The sequence below is a fragment of the Lampris incognitus genome, chromosome 6 (genome assembly GCF_029633865.1).
Source record: "Lampris incognitus isolate fLamInc1 chromosome 6, fLamInc1.hap2, whole genome shotgun sequence".
In the NCBI taxonomy this organism is placed as follows: Eukaryota; Metazoa; Chordata; class Actinopteri; order Lampriformes; family Lampridae; genus Lampris; species Lampris incognitus.
Genome location: NC_079216.1, coordinates 61,922,247 through 61,940,611, shown reverse-complemented (window position 1 = coordinate 61,940,611; position 18,365 = coordinate 61,922,247). Strand labels below are relative to the sequence as shown.

At 48.9% G+C, this 18,365-nt stretch overlaps 2 protein-coding genes across 4 annotated transcripts in view; one reads left to right on the top strand and one right to left on the bottom strand.

Annotated features, from left to right (window-relative positions):
* tmem266 (transmembrane protein 266) overlaps positions 1 to 18,365 on the bottom strand; it is a 36,244-nt gene that overhangs the window by 17,661 nt on the left and 218 nt on the right. The window contains exons 2-4 of the mRNA XM_056281378.1: positions 14,614 to 14,933; positions 13,278 to 13,381; positions 5,478 to 5,666 (exon numbers count right to left, since the gene is read on the bottom strand). Of these exons, the coding sequence (XP_056137353.1) occupies positions 5,478 to 5,666; positions 13,278 to 13,291 (203 nt within the window). The 5' untranslated portion in view covers positions 13,292 to 13,381; positions 14,614 to 14,933. The remainder of the gene's footprint in view (positions 1 to 5,477; positions 5,667 to 13,277; positions 13,382 to 14,613; positions 14,934 to 18,365) is intronic.
* Positions 16,964 to 18,364, top strand: LOC130113762 (pro-neuregulin-4, membrane-bound isoform-like). 3 transcript variants are annotated; one of them, XM_056281383.1, is made up of 5 exons: positions 16,964 to 16,993; positions 17,231 to 17,285; positions 17,746 to 17,839; positions 18,038 to 18,190; positions 18,292 to 18,364. In XM_056281383.1, exons 2-5 carry the CDS (start codon positions 17,276 to 17,278, stop codon positions 18,362 to 18,364), a joined length of 330 nt encoding a protein of 109 aa, XP_056137358.1. In that variant the 5' UTR covers positions 16,964 to 16,993; positions 17,231 to 17,275. The 3 variants fall into 3 exon arrangements, with proteins under 3 accessions (XP_056137358.1, XP_056137359.1, XP_056137357.1); XM_056281384.1 differs by having other exon boundaries at positions 16,982 to 16,993; positions 17,158 to 17,285; XM_056281382.1 differs by lacking the exon at positions 16,964 to 16,993 and adding an exon at positions 17,038 to 17,119.

The following is an 18,365-nucleotide window of genomic DNA, read 5'->3' as shown; positions in this document are numbered from 1 at the left end:
TAACCCGGACCGTCTCCTTCTCTTCCCTCGCGTGCCGGCGCTACGGCGCCGCTCGTCTGCCCGGCAGAGGCAACGCGGAGCTGGCCTCCGCCGGCGAAATGCGCCTCAGATGTGAGGCGAATGGAGATGGATGGGGCTACACGTGTAGAAGCGGCGGTTCCTGATAAATGGCTCTTCACGAGGACGCTTGATCTTTTCACGCCCTCCACGCACAAAAAAAAAGCAATCTCGCACTTTGCATGTCTGTGAAAATGAACGAACCCTCAAACCCCGCACTCAACCGTCGTCTATTGTACCGCACCCGGCGCTGGAGGTAGGGCGGGCCGACTTGACGGAGGGGACTGCTCCTCCGAGTGTTTGAAAAAGAGTCGAGAAGAGACAACAAAAATGAGGACTAGCGCTCTTCCCTCCCCGGCCATCCGTCTACACGGAGCAGGTATAGCGCGTTTCTGGAGCCACAGACCCGAGAATCGGCGCGGCTGCCGAGAACCATCCTACCCTCGGCTAAGCGCCTTGAGTGCGACGTTCTGCCGCCTAGCTCTTTTTGTAATCACACCATCTGATTTCATCGTTAATGCCTTGGTCTGATGATGTGCCAGTGAGCTTAACGCCACGGCGAGCACTAGCGGGTGAAACGTCTCGATGGCGACAGGATAAGTTGCTGGAGGCCTTTACATCAGTGAGCATTCGGGTTTACTTAACCTATAAGTAACCACTCACGATGGCTGGTTTGTGCTGGCCAGGCTATGTGCTTAAGCCTATCTAATACCCCCCCCCCTCCCCATCTCACCGCAGTACCGTATCAGCCAGCCCCCTTAGCCTGCCGCTGCATGCAGCGCACTACACAGGGTTAACGCCGCACTGCCAACCGGCATGAGCACACAAGGCATCCATCAAACGAAACCATTTCCGTCCTGCTAATCTGCAGCTGGCAGCTTTGCGAGTGGAAATGTGGAGGAGGGTTGCCAGATCCCCTCCTCTCTTGTTCCGTTCATTTCTCATCCTCGTCACCTCTTCGCTCCCATCTAGTCACAGCAGCGAGTTGACCCATATGAACCATCTGTCACGGCTGCGGCGCTTCACACCTCTCGCTCCGACCCCTGGAGATCAGCGGCATATGCCGCTGCGGCCGCTGCTGCAGGGAGCGGGCCGATCTGGGGGACGATAACCCGGGCTCTGGGTAAGCTTTGGAGCACTAGGTCTTAGACTTGACTCGGACTTTTAAACAGGCGAGAGTCTTGACTCGAGACGCGTGCGAGGAAAACGACTTGAGTAACGCCCGGATCCCAGTTTCGGCCAGCAGAAATAAAGCTTAAAAAAAGCAGCATCATATAGTCGTTTGTGTTCCCCCCCCCCCCCCCCTTGATGCAATCGGCTATAGCAAAACTGCAGCATGCGACGTAGCGGCGGAGAGGAGCGGGCATGCTCGGTGAGAGTAGCTGGCATGTCATAAATCACCCCGTGGCTGCTGTGGGATTTCAATGTGTATTTGAAAGTGTAAAAATATCTTACAAAAATAGTTTAAAGAACATTTCTAGGGGAAATGAAAATGAATTTGAACTCGATTAAAAAACACGAGGACTTGTTTAATACCTGGAAATTGAAATTAAGGACCTTTGACTTGACTTTTTGGACCCAATCGGTGTAACACGCAACTTGGGACTTGAGCAAGACTTCATTGTCAAGACTTGAGACTTGGACTACTTGTTAAGTGCGAGCCAGCGGACTTGGTCCCACCTCTGGGCCCCTCGAATGGGGCCCGAGACGGTCTAGAGAGGTCAGAACTTAAATACAAATCTCAGTACGATGTCTGAACACTGTGTATTGATTAGCTGTACACAAGCAGCATCTCATAATGAAGATGTATATATGCACCTGCATTTATTTATTTATTTATTTTGGGAATTAACCACCAGATCTGTCTGCTGCAATCTATATGCACATTCTACAACAAAGAAAATCCCCCCCTGTCAATGAGACACAATATTACAAATTCCCGAATAAGGGACAGGAGCCCTGTTATCAATAGAGTGCGTTCATACAGTAAATACAGATTTAAAATGGACCGGCCGCTGTCAGGTTTCACCGGCCTTTTTCTGGAGAAGACGGTGCAGCCAAACGCTATTAATAATTCCATCCGGCTCGCCACTGCATAGCATCTGCTAGCGCCGCCTGTGCCCCTTGCAGTCCGCAAGAACATCCGCCTCCTACACAGTCGCCCACGTCTGCTGATAAAGAGCCGCGCGAGGCTGCCGTGCAAGACTAAATGCGTGTCTCTGGTGTGTGTGTGTTCTTCTCCTTTACTGCCACAGAGAACCAAATAAAAACCGAGGCCTCGCGGACGCCTCAGGCTTAAGTTACTCGTGAAACGCTTTTATTTTATCGCGCCCCCGATGACGATGCTGCAACTTCGACCTCGGATGTCCTTACTCTTCGTTTCGCTCGTGTCCGTCCCACCCCGAAACCGAAACCCCCAGTGAACTGCGCAATAAAGGATCTGGTGATCAAAATACAGAAGAAAAAAAAAAAGATTCTTAAATGTCTTTCCTTAGGATTTCAGCTCGGGAAAACGAATTATATTTGAATGAACTGCTCTCTTATTTTTTTATCTGGAATAAAAAAAAAAGCCACTCACATCAGCTTTGTGAGAACAAAGGGGCACGTTACTTTTTACTGGTTAAAACGTGAGAACACTGAATTTCACTGGTGAAATGACCAGATGGGATATCATCCTCATCTACGAAGGGCCGATAGCGTCATTAGTCTTCATGTTTAGAGTCTAGATGACCCCACAGATGAGTGTGGAAAGTCTCCTTTGACCGCACATCCCAGCAAGCAGAAACAGAAGATAAAATCTCCTCTATTAATCCCCGAGGGGCAATTCATCCCCTGCATTTAACCCGCCCCAGCACACACGCTGCAAACAGTGGCGGCGACCAACTCCAGCTCTCCTTTCCATCGCCTTGCTCAGGGGCACAGACAGGAAGGAGTATTAACCCTAACTCGCATGTCTTTTTGACGGCGGCAGGAAACCGGAGCACCCGGAGGAAACCCACGCAGACACGGGGGAGAACAGGACGCTCTGATGGCCGAGCGGAATAAACCGCCGTCCTGGCAACCCGCTCGTCACGTGGCGGGGAGGTTCGTATCCCAGACTCGCCACAACCGGTCACGGCCAGAGCGTCCACGGGGTGAGGCATTCATTAGGCCACCCTTACCCGAGGGATACTGGGTGTAGATCGGTGTAGTGTTCGGGGACTCGTCGTTCTCCAGCGACCCCTCTGGCCCATCCGGGCACCTGCAGCCAAGCAACCGGAAGCGTTCTCCCTACGTCTCCTTCGCGGCCTGAAGGTGATGCAATCCACGCGAGGCTTCAGCGTGTAAAATAGCGAGAGCAGCCGACACGAGTTTGAAGGAAGCTGGTGTTGCGACTATCTCCTTCCTGTGGAAACGTGAGCCAGGGGAGTTATTCCACAAGGGTTCCGGCCATATGCCACTGGGTTAATCGGGTGGGATAAGGGGAAAAACTAGAAATAAATGTATAAAAAAAATAAATTAAAAAAAAAAGACACAGGGGGAACATGCAAACTCCATTCAGAAAGGACCTGAGATGGCCTGGGGTTCGAACCCAGGACCTTCTTGCTGTAAGGCAACATGCCGCCCCAAATAGTTCACAGAGCTAAAATGACAATGCAAATAAGTCAGTTTGTACATTACCCCTACCGTCGGGCCTTTGACTGTCTTGTTTGATGCGATAGCTTACTGAGGGAAACAACATTCTTCCTTTGTGTAATTCCTCTGACGCTACACCAATGAGTCACAAAGGCAGCTAAAACCCGTAACATGTAAAATACATTTTCCAACAACGCTTCCAGTAAAAAGCGCGTGTGTTAGAGAGAGTGCAGTGAAACCACGATGACAGGTGTGCCTCGGAATGCTTTTGGCTTGGAAATCAGGAATTTCGATCTGAAAACCTTGTTGAACACACAGTCACTTAATCACCGCCGGCGCCAAATGAACGTTTTCATTGGGCCACGGGGGCCAGGGCTGCTTCCACGGTATCATTTTTATTGTGAATTCCTTTATTTTTTTTCCCCCCAAGATTTCTGACTTGACAAATTCTCCTCCCGGACCCATCTCGGCACCGAATGGCTTCTCTGCTAAACTATGCTGCCTATCCAAAGGGGACCAGGGTGTGCCCATACTCATGCTGAGTGTGAATAGCTGCCAGCCCCAGTCCTCTGATGTGGCACTGCTACGTGTGCATGTTGTGTTCTGTTTTTTTGCATGCGAGAGCAAGACAGAGAGAGAGAGAGAGAGAGAGAGCGAGCGAGAGAGAGAGAGAATGTTTAGGAGAGGACCCATCTGTCCCTCTCCTCCGTCCCACAGAGCCCGAAGACCGCACAGAGCCAGAGTCAGGCAAGATCCGACCGGGTGTGGTCAGCTGACACACCGGGGCTTGGATGGCGAAAGGCCCGATACACCATTTAACCTTATGCTGTTTGTCTACCATCGACGCATGGGCACCGGCATCACAGCGAGCCAAAGGGGCTGTGAGTCACGCTTCCTGAGTGAAGAGCCATGGACACTCGCTACAGGGGCGCTCGGGAGCGGTGCGTCCTGTCCTGAGTGTACTGGGGCCTCTACAATGGGAGATGTGGCTTGGGGAAAATATATAACACACACGTCAGCACCCCCCCACACCCCCAGGATAGAAACAACACCACGACGAGGCTCTGACATTTCAGCAAAGAAATATGGCGCTAACAATGCTTGTTGTTGCCTGCCAAATAATAACGTTATGAGCAGAAGACTTTTTTTCTTCTTCTTCTTCTTCTTTTTTTTTTTGGGTGGAGAGAAATTGCTGTGTCACAGGGCTGAAATGAACAAGTCCGTTGAGGTATTGTCCATTTAACTGAGTGACACTAATAAATTCATTGCCCAATATCCTCGGACTCTCGGCTCTGATATAAAATGAGAGGTGATTCAATATGCCAGGTGTAATTATCGTACGCAATAACCAGCAATAGAGAGAGTGGAGGCAGAGCTTCCCTCTGCCAGGGTAGATTATAGATTGCGGTAATTGCAATTCTGTCTCAATTATGGATAGAGCACATCCATACAACATGCGGGGACAATGTTTCAGACGCCGTATCTCTAACAGCTTATTAAATTTAACGGCAAACATGAAAAACATCAATCATTGTTTAATTACACCTTGGCTTTTTTATTATACAGATTCTTTATAGACAGATTCCACCGATAATCCTACCGCAGTGCATTAAAATGAAACGGTTGTTTTTTTTTTTCTACCTCAAACGACGAAAGCTGAACTGTCTAGCGGTGAGGCTATCTTTGCCATATCGCGAGAATTAAATATTTTCTGAGGAACTGGCAAACGTCAGCGGCTTCAACTGTCAAGGACCCCCCGTCAAAAGTGAGAAAGAGGTGGGATGGGATGTGGCGATGGCACGTACCCCTCTCTGTTGTCCTCTTCGTCCAGGTTGGAAATGAGCTGGGACCCGGCCAGGGAGATGTCCAGAGCGGCTAGGGGCAGGTCTCTGTAGGCAAAGCTGACCAGCTGGACGGGGGCCACACACTGGTTGTCCTCCTCCACCTGCTGGGAGATCACCTCCAGCTCCGAGGCCCCGGCCTGGGGAGGGGCTCTGCGGTGGGCACGCCACAACCAGGATTTGTGTTAGAGTCAGAATAGTAAGCAATGAGTTTTTCTCTTAACAAAAAAAAAAAATACACACAGTTTCACAACTATGATGCACAATTGTTGTGGGGTTTTGTGGTGAACATGATGACACAGGATCGCTGTCTTGAGTTTATAATTGGAAGCAGTCCAAGTAATGGCTGCATATTTTCAGCTGAGCAGCTAACATGTCTTTAAGCATGCTCAACGATCCAGGTAAGAAAACCAAAGAAAGTTGAATCAGTTCATCTGGATACAACGTTTATTGACGGATACGTTGCATCACTCATCTGAGTGACCTCTCCTGCAGGGGTCCCCACCCCTCATCAACGCACATCCTTGATAAGGAGGAACGCTGGCTTGAACTGGGAGTCAAAGAGGCCATCTTTGTTAAGAGGGAACGATCATCCCTGAACCGAGGGGGGGGAGGCCAAAGAGTACATCTGTTGCCATCTTACGACGCCGTGATTGCAAACGTTCCCACATCCTCTGTGAATAGTACACACGGCCACCGAAACTCTAGTTAATGGTCACGCCCATGTTTGCACATGAAACTGGTCATTGTTTTCAGTCGTTATGCAACGGTGTGGTTTATAAGGGTGGGGATACCTGCAGTCAGTTTAGACTGAAGCTGTTATTTACGTAGATGAGTGATGCAATGCATCTGTCAATAAACGTATCCAGATAAACTGACTCAACCTCCTTTGAGTAGCTAACAGTACATATTATTTCCATAATATCCTGATTGGACGCCCAACATTGACATCATCAGACAGGTGATTCTGCACAGGTGATTTGTGTGTGTGCGTGTGCGTGTGCGTGATGGGTTGGGGAGTGCGGGGAGCCAAGCCAATGGCAGCCAAGGGAAAGTCAAGCTGTAACAGGATTCTCACATGGCTTGGCCCCTGTCCCAGTGCAGCCGACGTAGAGACATCAATAACTCCTGTGCTTAACAGCGGAAGACGGAATTGATTATGAGACAGAGAAGAACAAACGCCAATCCCGGCTATGTGTGGGGGTTAAACAGCACCAGAGGGAATGGTCAGTGGTAGACCGATGGGCAGCCCTGCCTTCTTGGGAAATGTTAATGTAGTCATACCCGCAGACAGAAGCAGGCCTTTCTCTTCCCCCCCCCCCCCCGACAGACTGTGTGGCTAACCTTATCTAATATATTCATTACAAAGGTTGCATACTTATTGTCTAGGTAACCAAGCATTGCTCCAAATACACCGCTTACACGGTGGAATGATGCCCCGCAAGTCTGCTCCGTACAACAAATGGCCATCCTCTCCTCCCGTATCGGCGCTCTTTGCTACACGCGAGCCTTTCTGGATGTGTTGCGTAGCTGGAGGGAGAAATGCCCCTTTAACTCACATGCTTCGCAAAGCGCGCCTGCGTGTTACGGTGTTATCTGTACACTTGGCACCTTTCACCAACAACAACAGGGACGCTAATCACGCATGACAGACACAAACTGTTCAGTGCATCAAAATCACATTTCCAGACAGTCACAGAGCAGGCCAGGAGCCATTATATGCAGAGCCCAGTTGAGTGGCTGGTTGCCATCCTGGGGAGGGGATAGAGGCTGCACATCTGAACACTCTGCTCCCCTCCCCGGTGCAGGAAAAGGACGGCCAGAAGCCCGCCAAAGGCTGGGAATTTTTTCAGAGGCATGCAATATTAGCAAACGCCACAAGGAAGCAGAAAGGTTATCATAGGGCGCACATAGCTGGGGGGGGGGGGGAATCTAGCACCGTTACAGAGGGTGCACCGAGTGCCTCAGTTTACCATGAAGGCCAGACAGAACAGAAGCTCTGCTTTCATATCAGATCATGTTTTTAGATACGGTCTACCACTGCACATCGCAGTGCTCTTACATCTGTGTTTAAAGGCTGGGCTGATTATCGTCTCATCTGGGAAAACATTCAAAGATTATTGGGTCCGGCTCAAACTTTCCTGAATTTTCATGATAAGAAAGAAATTGACTGGCGGCCTGTCCAGGGTGTCTCCTCGCCTGCCGCCAAATAACTGCTGGGATAGGCCCCAGCATCCCCGCGACCCTGAACAGGATACGCGGTTTGGATAATGGATGTATGGATGGATACAAATAACCTGGCCTACTGCTAACAAATCCATCATTGAACCGCAATTTAGTAATTCAGCTACTAAGTTCTACACAAAAGGCCAGTTTTGGTAGTGGTCCATTCTATCAAGTGTATCAGTCTTAATCAGTTCACTGCAAAAATTCTTCTGTGCTTGCCAAGATTTAAAATCTTAGATCAGGAAATATGAGATTGATTACCTTGTTTTAAAAGTTATTTACTAGTTTCTATCTTTGAATTCATGGTATATTCTTAAATTGATCATGAATATGTCTTTTATGCCTCAATTAGTCAGGAAATCTTACAGTTGAGTAATTCATTGTTAAAACAAGCTACATTAGCTAGAGTAGCAATCTGTACCATCCTCGTTCACAAAAATAACTTGTTTCAAATGCCACAAGGCTTTTATACACACACATATATATATATATATATAAATACATTTTTATTCAATGGCCCAACATGCTTCACCTATCACGAAATGAAAGTACACTTGGATTTTCACTGCTCAAACTTGGAAAGAGTTGTCAATAAATGTTGATGGAAATTTCACTTGTCCTGGTTGTGATTTCAGTAAAATCAAGTTTCCTGTTTTAAGATGTATGCCCTGGGATTAAGGACTAGTTTTAAGTTTAGGCCTACATATTTCAAGATGAGCCAACTTGTTTCAAGTAACGGAATAATCATACTCCACTAGTATTAAGTAGTTTCCACTTAAATTAGTGATTTGATTTCTTGATCCTTTTTCAGTGTGCTAAAATTAAGAATGCAAAAAATTGAGTAAAGAATTGCTAATATCCAGTGTATTTCACTCATTACTGTGCTGTAGCAAGTCTGAGCTTAAGTAATTTGATCTAAAAACCAGCATTTTCTTCTTATTTCAAGCCTTTGAACACTCATCCGAGCCTACTTGTTTCTAGGCTGGAACCAACTTATTTTAAGATTTCTTGTCAAGTAAAATTATCTTGATGCATGGACAGACAATTTCACTAGTATTACGTACTTTCCCCCTCAAATTCAGTGTTTATTTCTTGTATTTAAGCTCATGTTTTTGCAGGGTCCTCCTCTTCGTTAAAGTAAGCTTGCAAATACAGATCCTTTAAGAGCACTGTATTTCAGAAGTTGCAAAAGCTGCTGTTTGAAGGAGGTTAATTTCCTCTCAGTATGTAACCACTAACAGGGATTGACTCTTCACAGTAACAGCCATCAGCAGCCCTGTTAGCAGAGTTTTTATGGTGCATCCCCGTTCATCACTACACATTAATCAATAGACTATATGAAGATGAAATATCCCGCAGAGATTCCTCCCTTTGAGCTCCAATGCATTGTCTTGGCTATTTAATGCTGCTTTATAACAGATAAAGGGCAACATCCTTCTACCTCCAAGTACAATGATAATGAAAAGTGGTAGCTGGGGTAAGCAGATTTGGGGCTTTCGTTCCTGGGTCACAGCACAGTTGAAGGCGCTGGCACTAGTTCACAGTGCAAATCGATCCAAGATGTGGCCAATACTTTTTCTTGCTAATTTTGCTAATCGGGGGCAACAGAGGCACAGTTGTAAGAGGGTTGGATGAGAAAGAAGAAATGATCAGCAGGAGTTCATGTAGGAGTTAAGGTTATCGTCATTAACGGTCTGGTGGTCTGGTGATCCACATCTCTTTTTTTTTTAAACTTGAAAATAAATGGATTCAATTACATTCTCCTTTACATACAAACATTTCCACCATTTGGTCCTGGGTACGACGTTAAACTGCAACTGTCGGGCCGTCGGGGACTAAACTGGCACCCCTACTGCAACCCTTGGGTTGTTGTGAGGAGGGCGTGTGGACACCCAGCAGGACTAAAAACAAAACCTGTCAAAGGGCGGACGAGTTCCTCCGTGAACCAACAGCCGTCCATACCTGGAGAGGAGAGAGGGACCACCAGGTACTCCCCCTACTGGAACACAATGATGACTCAAACAAACTCAATCACCATAAACGGTGGAAAAGACTTGTTGAGGCTTCAGCTGTGCTCCTGTGACCTCCATAGGTTACGGAACTGATGATGATGATGATGATGATGATGGTGATGATGATGCTTGGGTTTTGTATCACCCTGCGTTGTGGGTTACTCATGCCAGGGTTTTGTCCAGTCTTTGCATACTCTGATTTTTCTCTGGATGTAGAATGACACCCGAGTATTTTTCGCATACTATTTGATGCATGCCGTGGTTTCAGACATACTAAAAACACTCTGCATGCTAGTTTGGTTTACTAAACAGTGTGGTGGAATGCGATATTGGATGCAGCCTATCATGGACAAGTCTTGAGACACAATCTGAGGATGTCTACTTCCCACAGATCTGCGACTAACACTGCATAAATCACTGAGGATGATGACTCGAGTGAACGACAAAACCCCAGCATCACCTACTAATAAGCCTCCAAAGGCTCCAGCAGACCTGGGGTCTCGTTTATGATCAGTGCGTACGCACAAAACGGAGCCCGAAAGAGGCGTACGCCACTTCCCATGCAAAAAAATGTGTGATCTATAAAAACAAACTGAATTGAAGCCAGGTTGTATAACGATGCCTCTCACATATTTAAGTCCAATTTTTTTTTTTTGGCACACGCCATTTTCGGCTTTTCTGCACACGTATACTTTTAGTAAGGATCCTACGCACTGTTTTATAAACGAGAGCCCAGTTCAGTGGCAGGCAGTACACAGCTGCGGCTTCGCCGGGCCGCTCCCTGCTGTGAATCTGTGAAACGGTGCGAGTGAGAAGCAGGTTAGTGCTGATGTCTAAAGCACGTGTACTCGAGCCAAAAAACCATCCAAACACAATGACGGACGATTATTAACCGCTGCAACCTAGGACATTAACGATAATCGCATTGTTAAAATGCGACCGTTTATGAGTCGCAGCCACGACATAAAACAAAACAAAAAAAATCTATATTCAAACTCCCAACATCTGGATCAATGACCGCCAACTCGTTTACTCAGAGAAAATGAAATCATCCGCCACTTTCGCTTCACGGGATTTGAAAGTGCTGCCTCAGCATGAAGCGGTGTTGTGTGGAGGGCATCGGTATCGTTGTCATTCAGAGCGCTCACCGCCACAGCATTTCTGGCCAGCTTGTCTACGGGCCTGCCACATCGTCTCACCCGATAAGCCTGGATACGGACACTTGGCTGCTGCTCAATGCGAAGCAATTCCCCACCCTGATATCATCAGGGAAGCGGGACAAACATGCCAAATCACTTATGCGGGCACCGGCCAGATTTCTCGACAGCATCCCTGACTCAGGCCCTTCACACAATGGTACATTTATAAGATCGGATCTTTTAGGTTATGGTCCGGGGGGGGGGGGTGTACAGCAGTTGACATTTCTATCACATCACTCAAGAGTGAAAGTATTCATGTCTCTTTTTTTTCCCTGCTTCTTCTTTTTTTGTCAACACCAGGGGAACTGTTAGAACTTTCAATACAGCCCTTTGCACGGAAGTCAATAAAATTTCAATCAGGCAGGCTGGGGCAATCGTGCCTGCTCCAAGCATCACTGCCGCCACAGGAATGAGCCCAAACACAATATTAAGCAGCGTAATTAAAAGTTAATGCAATAGCCTGGATCTGGAAAAAGACCAATGGGGTCGTGCAGGATCCATCATAGAGGAGAGTCTTACAATCACGCTCGAGCGGTCGATTCAACTGATGTTTCTATCCACCCGTTTCATCCACGGTGTGCTGCAATATGGATTCTAACACCTCTTATCCCACCTGGTCAACTCAGTGAGTGGAACTAGACTGCGTAAATGCGGTGCTTATCGCCACGAGGCCTGCATCGGCGATGAGAACGTATGTTTGAGGGAGGCGAACCAGCAAAGCATTGTGGCTACGTTCAGATTTGGTAACGGCGAAAAGGTCTCGCCAACCGATCCCCTCGGCATATCCGCTGACAGAACATTAATACTACACGAGATGACGTACAAGGCAGCCGAGCAAGTCAAATTTCACAGCGGAGGGTTTAAACGTGAGGCTCGTGAGATAAAGATGGGCCACGGTGGGTTAGGCGGTGGTCCGCTAATCAGCAGATTCTGTCCCAACGAGCTGGCGGAGGCTTCAGTTCACTGAGAAAATAACAGCAGCGTTGGTTGCACTGGATCATACGGCACGGAGGTCAGTTACAGTAAATGTTGGCTGACCCGATGAAGCCGCTGGGCTCCTCGGGGTGTGCCGTGTGCCGACTTTGACGGCTGAATGGAACAAAATGATGTATATACCCAAAGAAAGTGCACATATAAAATCAAACACCAAGTATTGTTATATATTAGATGAGATATCCCATGAGTCGGTAGCTTATTGAAAGTAATGTATGGCAGGAAATGCTCAAATTATGGCTATTTGAACTATCTGAGTGAGGCATGTTAAAAAAATGTGTCATTTTGCCTCTTCTTTTTTTTTTTTGTTGCTCAGTCTGACTCACATGTAAACAAACAGCCAAAATACAGGAATATGAATTATTTTAAACCTTCCAAAACCAATTTGGGTAACATAGGAGAACGCCATTGACATGTGTTGTGTTTCTGAGTATCTAGTATTTTTCCTGTCTTGCCTCCAACCGTTTCCTGACAGAGCCGGAGCAGAGATACTCTCCAGATAGTGATGGGGGGGGGGGGGGGGGGGGCGGCTGAACAAATTTAGACTCAGCCTGAGAGAACAGGGGGCGACGGTAGTTTATGCAGGCTCCCCTCAACATTAAAGTTTCCCATCTGTCATCGCACGGAGGGGAGTCACCGGTGGTGGCCAGCAGCATTAATTTATGCCTCTGCGTCGATGTAACCGGACAACGCAGCCAGTAGGCCATCTGAAAATATGTCCCGACAACGAGACGCATGACTGATTGTCCAACGTGTTAACCTGCCATCTGAGGCCCCGACAGAGCTCTCCATTGGAGCAGAGTGCGGTGTGCCTTTAACCGGGGAACGCAGCTGATTGAACTCATTCTGCATTCACCCCCTACTCCACTCCGCTCTGCACTACTCCACTCTATTCCACTCCACTCCATTCCTCCGGCTCCCTCCATTCCTCCTCCCCTCACCACCCTCCCCCTCTCCCTTTCCCCTTCGCTTAGCCCCACAACCCTAGCTGTCATCAGGATGCAGGGCCTGTCTGGGGGACCACATAGAGAGTAATTATTAATAGGAAAAAGATGACAAGTGAACATCCCTCCCTGAATGCTAAGAGATGCCAGCAGAGGCTGGAGATGGGCAGCCGGCTCTTGTACAGCGGCTCGGGTGAGGTCAGCCCATCTCCATTCAAAGTCATGGGGATGTGCAGGTGCCACTCTTGTAATAACACCCCACTGCGTAAGGCCCATTACAACAGTGTGTGTGTGTGTGTGTGTGTGTGTGTGTGTGTTGATATGCTGATTCAGGATTGGACACTATCCCATGCGTGGCGTCAAATAGATACAGCTTGTTGTTATACTTACTGGGGATTGCTCATGCTTCTGTCTTTAGGCTTTGAAGAGACGTTTGCACGAAATGACCCCAGGTAATTGATTTCACCACAGGAGAGACTTTGTTCCTACCATACCTATGGAGAGGTGAAAAATAGCAATGAAGAAAACAACAACAACAACAACAACAACAACAACAAAAAAGAGGAAATACTGAGGTAGATACATGGATTTTTATAACCTCGCCCTGTGCACATAGGAAAATCTCACCTGATATCCGTGCTCATGTGAGCGCTTGCCCTAGTAGTGGCTGGTATTAACTTAAACGCCACACACGTAACTGTTACAGATTCAAACGTCTCTGGTATATGCACCACTCTGAATCAGTTGGCTGAGAAACATTACACCCCTTGCATAGCAAGTACAGCAGGATGCTAGCTCTTTGTGCCATAGGATAGAGAGCCATTGATGTCCAAACCTATTCACTCACTGAAAGCTCACTCCAGCTGTTTTGCAGGGAGAAGAAACTCCACCACCTCGCAGGAAAACGGCCCGCATCACAGCGCCCGGACACACAGCCACACAAACAGGCATCGCTATTAATGTTGCAGCTGAACTTAAAATCGAACTAAGTTTGCCAACAGCCGTCTAATCACAAGCCACGGATTGTCACAGATTTTTGCACCAAAGGTCAGATGCATATAGGCTACACCAGCCTTCAGATTTCATGTTGCATGGCTGGGACTTATTTGTGAACCGCTGCAAAGGTTCGGTAGACAAATAAACGTGGCAAACAAACACACAAGGAAAACCTCGAGACGCAGCAAGGTAGGGAGTCAAACCCATGGTAGACCGGAGAAGAGCAGTAGGCTGTGGCACAGCAGATTAAATACCACTCAAGATTAAAAAATAAATCAATCAATCCGGACCATTTAAGTGCTCAAAAGGGGGGGGGTTGCTTTTACTTCATGCAAAGACACAAGTCGGCTGCAAGGCGTGCAATAGTTTGCCGCGACTATGTAGGCCAAATTATTCCGGGAGCAGGATAAAAAAAAAACCACCGCTCGGATCAGCCGCGAAGATCGTGATGCCGGGCTGCGACTCGGCGCTGAGCGCCACGGCGTCGCTTCGCCGCAGCACAGGAAGCGGCTCGCGCGTCCTGCTCCGCCACGCGACACTCGCGTGGCACCTTTCCTATTTCACCACATCACAACGCATCAATCATCATCATCACCGAGTCGGACGAACACCCCCCCCCCCAATATCTGACCGCCGGTCCCGACAGCGGACCGGGAATGGGGGATTTCCAAGCTGTGGAAAAGTAGGAGGAGGGGGGGGGATAATCTACGACGGAGGGAAGCGCACCCACCTTTTCCGTCGGCTGGCTGGGCTCTACATGGCGGTCGTGACTCCCCTGCCCTCGCAGCGGTGACGGGAACGATCTCCCCCTCGCCGGCGGCGATGGCTGTGAGCGCGGCTCGGACGGTGCCGTGTGTAGGCTGCGGGTCCCCGCTCCGTAGTGGTCTTCCGGCAGGCGGCCGCCGCGTTGCTCCCTCGCAGGCTGTGTGGCAGCGGCACGGCGAAACCCCCCCGCTCCGCGCTGAGAGCACCATCCTTCGGCGACGACGACCGACCGTCGAGTCAGGAAGAGAATGACATCTTTGAAGGAACCGACGGCACCGCGCTCTACTATAGCGCCTGGCTCGCGGGGAGAGAGAGAGAGAGAGAGAGAGAGAGAGAGGGGGGGGCTTCCCCCCCACGAATCACGCCGGGGACTCCATGTGCCCAATGATGATGATGATGATGACGATGACGACAACAACAACAATAATAAAGAGAAGAAGAAGACGGGGAGCTGTCCCGGTGCTGAAATGGGATGCCGCTACATACTGGCTATGTAGCCGCACGCGCACGGCGAGCTGACCTCGCAACGTGAACAGCGCAGGACAAGATGCGGAGGAGGAGGAGGAGGAGGGGGGGAGGGGGGGGAGGAGAAAGGAAATAAAATCAGATATCGCCAATGTTTCTGTTCTTAGCCACGAGAGCCCGCAGACGTCCCCCCCCTCTCTCTCTGTCTCCCCCCCCCTCTCTCTCTGTCTCCCCTCTCTCTCTCTCTGCCCCCCCCCTCTCTCTCTCTGTCTCCCCCCCCTCTGTCGCTTTCTCTCTCTCTCCCCCCTCTCCCCCCCTCTCTCTGTCTGTCTCCCCCCTCTCTCTCTCTCTCGCTTTCTCTCTCTCTCTCTCTCTGTCTCCCCCCCTCTCTGTCCCCCCCCCTCTCTCTCTCTGTCTTCCCCCCCCTCTCTCTGTCTCCCCCCCTTCTCTCTCTCTCTCTGTCTTCCCCCCCTCTCTCTCTCTCCCCCCCCCTCTCTCTCTGTCTCCCCCCCCCTCTCTCTGTCTCCCCCTCTCTCTCTCTGTCTCCCCCTCTCTCTCTCTCTTCTATGCCACACTCGAAGCGTCGACGTACAACGCTCCACTTCACCTCTTGAGCTTCAGAGCTCCTCGCGATAACAGCGCAGGACGGCACAGACTCGTTCGGGAGGACAGCCCATAACACGAGCCACCCACCGGCCCATAACACGAGCCACCCACCGGCCCATAACACGAGCCACCCACCGGCCCATAACACGAGCCACCCACCGGCCCATAACACGAGCCACCCACCGGCCCATAACACGAGCCACCCACCACAGAAGAACAACCCACGGATGTGATCAAGTACCCCGCAACACGACACTTCTGACCCCTTTGCCCCCCTCGTCTCCACTTCGTTATTTCTTTACACAGGGGCACATTAGAGAAACACCCTCCCCCCCAAAAAAAGATGAAAATAACACAATTCCACTAATAACACATCGCATCCACAACAGGCCAATTAAACTGCACGTTGAGTTAGAGTGAAGCCCACTGCTGCGGTCCGATTAGACCGGGATTAACGAGACTGTCAATCAAAGTGGACCACGCAAAAAGTGGCGTACCCGGCGCTGCAGCCCCGCGGCTGGCAGCCTGCTGCGGTAATCTAGGAAGTGGTCCTAATTACGTGGTTATTCGACGTGCGCCGGCCAACTAGACTAACAAGGTCTAACTGACGAGTCAACTAACGGTCCCAACCTGAAAACGAAAACCCCCTCTGAGGTCCCGAGACGGCACGTGACGTTCCCACGAGTCCACTTATAACCTGTGCTTCTAATTCTGAAGTCCTCTCTACATACCACTCATTCCATTGGTTTGTTTGTTTTGTTTTGGTTTTTTTTTTTTTTTGCTCAGACCTTATTTCCTTGTCCGAGATGCCGAAACAATGGATGCCCATAGGATGACGCAGCGGAACATCCTCATTTCCAGGGAACTGCAATAACTGAAACCACAGAGCGGCAAATTTCTGCAGCTCACTTGCAGGGGTCAACATCACGGCACTGTGCAGCGTTTTCTACGGAGGGGGGGGGTGGGGGTGGGGGGTGGTACGACACGGGAGTGTTATCATACTTCCATGCCAAGTGAATCCAAACCCTCTCTTGCGTGCATGTCCTGTCTAAAGAGAGACGCGATCCACGGGCAGAATCCTGACATTTACCGTGTCAGTCGTACAATGTGGACAAACTGCAATCGCAACATTTTTTAGCTCAAAGGAACCCGCCCACATGGCAAGCGCCTTCAGAGGCCTGACGAAAAAGCAGTTATATGAGTTATTCTGAGCCCTGGCTGTATGACTCACCTTGGGAACTTACACTAGCCTGCCGGTTGGATTTCATCAGCTGGTAAGGAGAGATTAAAAACACTTTGGCTTTATTTTGTGCGAGGCGATAGGATCTTGCTCCGTGCAACAGTTACGAACGGCTCGAAAACACCTTCCGAGGGGGGGGAGAGACATGGATGTGAAAGATGTGGGTTCTGTTTCTCTAACTGGCATCTCACATTTCAGATTGTTACAGGTGTTGTCAGTGGAGGTCACACTATTGACCATCATCATTTCTGTGACCCTTTTACGTTTTCAGGGATTGGTCGACGACGGACAACAGCGGGGAGGAGGAACATTCCAGATGATGGCAGGTAATACCAACAATATCGCTGGGGAAACGATCAGAACTCGGGACGAAGACACATGGTTTGTCAAAGAAAGCTGAATCAGTTCATCCGGAAACGACGTACAAAATCGGCTGAAAAGTGGAATCGGATGAACCGAGTCACCTTTCTTTGACCGTCTTACCTGGATTATTGAGCACGCATAAAGACATAGTTGGTGTTAACGGTTCATTATCGCCACTTGCACAAAGACCTAATCCGCAATTGCCCGTTGTCTAATTTGGAGCCACGATTTTCAACCGGATTTTAAGTTGTAACTTCCATGACAACTCAAGGTAGGAGGAAACAAAGCCAAATTTGCCGAGATCCCGTAAAACAAGCGTACACAAGTCCGCTAACCTGTTCAAAGCCACGTGTGCATTGTTCCCCATTGACGGTATACTTTATTCGAAGCCACGATCCCTGAAACGTTGTCGTGTCCGTGCAGAACACGGTGACCCTTGTAGTGAGCTGGAGGCAACCTTTTGTATGAACGGCGGGACATGCTATAGAATACCCTCGATGGACACACTCACCTGTGTGTAAGTATCACACACTTGCGATTTCATTTTGAGTATCAATAATACGTGTGTGTGTGTGTGTGTGTGTACACGTGTGTGGGCACATTTAAATTCCCAGCAGCCATATGGTTTCATAGCAGGGCATAGCATGCTGTTGAACTCATTTCCTCCGTGCTCACAGGTTGTCCACATGATTGCATGTAATACGTTACTTTACAGGTGCAGTGAAAACTACAAGGGCAGCAGGTGTGAGCAGTTCCAGCTCTTCAGCAGCTCCAGCAACGCAGGGCACGCTGGGTTTATTGCTGCCATGGTCATTGTTGCCATACTCATTTTAGTAGGAGTGGCAGTTGTTATTTACCATATATGCAAGTAAGTAGCAGATACATTTTGTATCACTCATATTCTAAAGCTACTGTTGCCGTAACGCATTCCTTCAAAACTTAAAATGAATCATTTGTGTCCCCTTACAGGGCGAGGAGATCCAGGTCACAGAGCCAACAGGGCAGTCAGCAACAATACTGGAAAGTAAAACCAAGAGTATGAT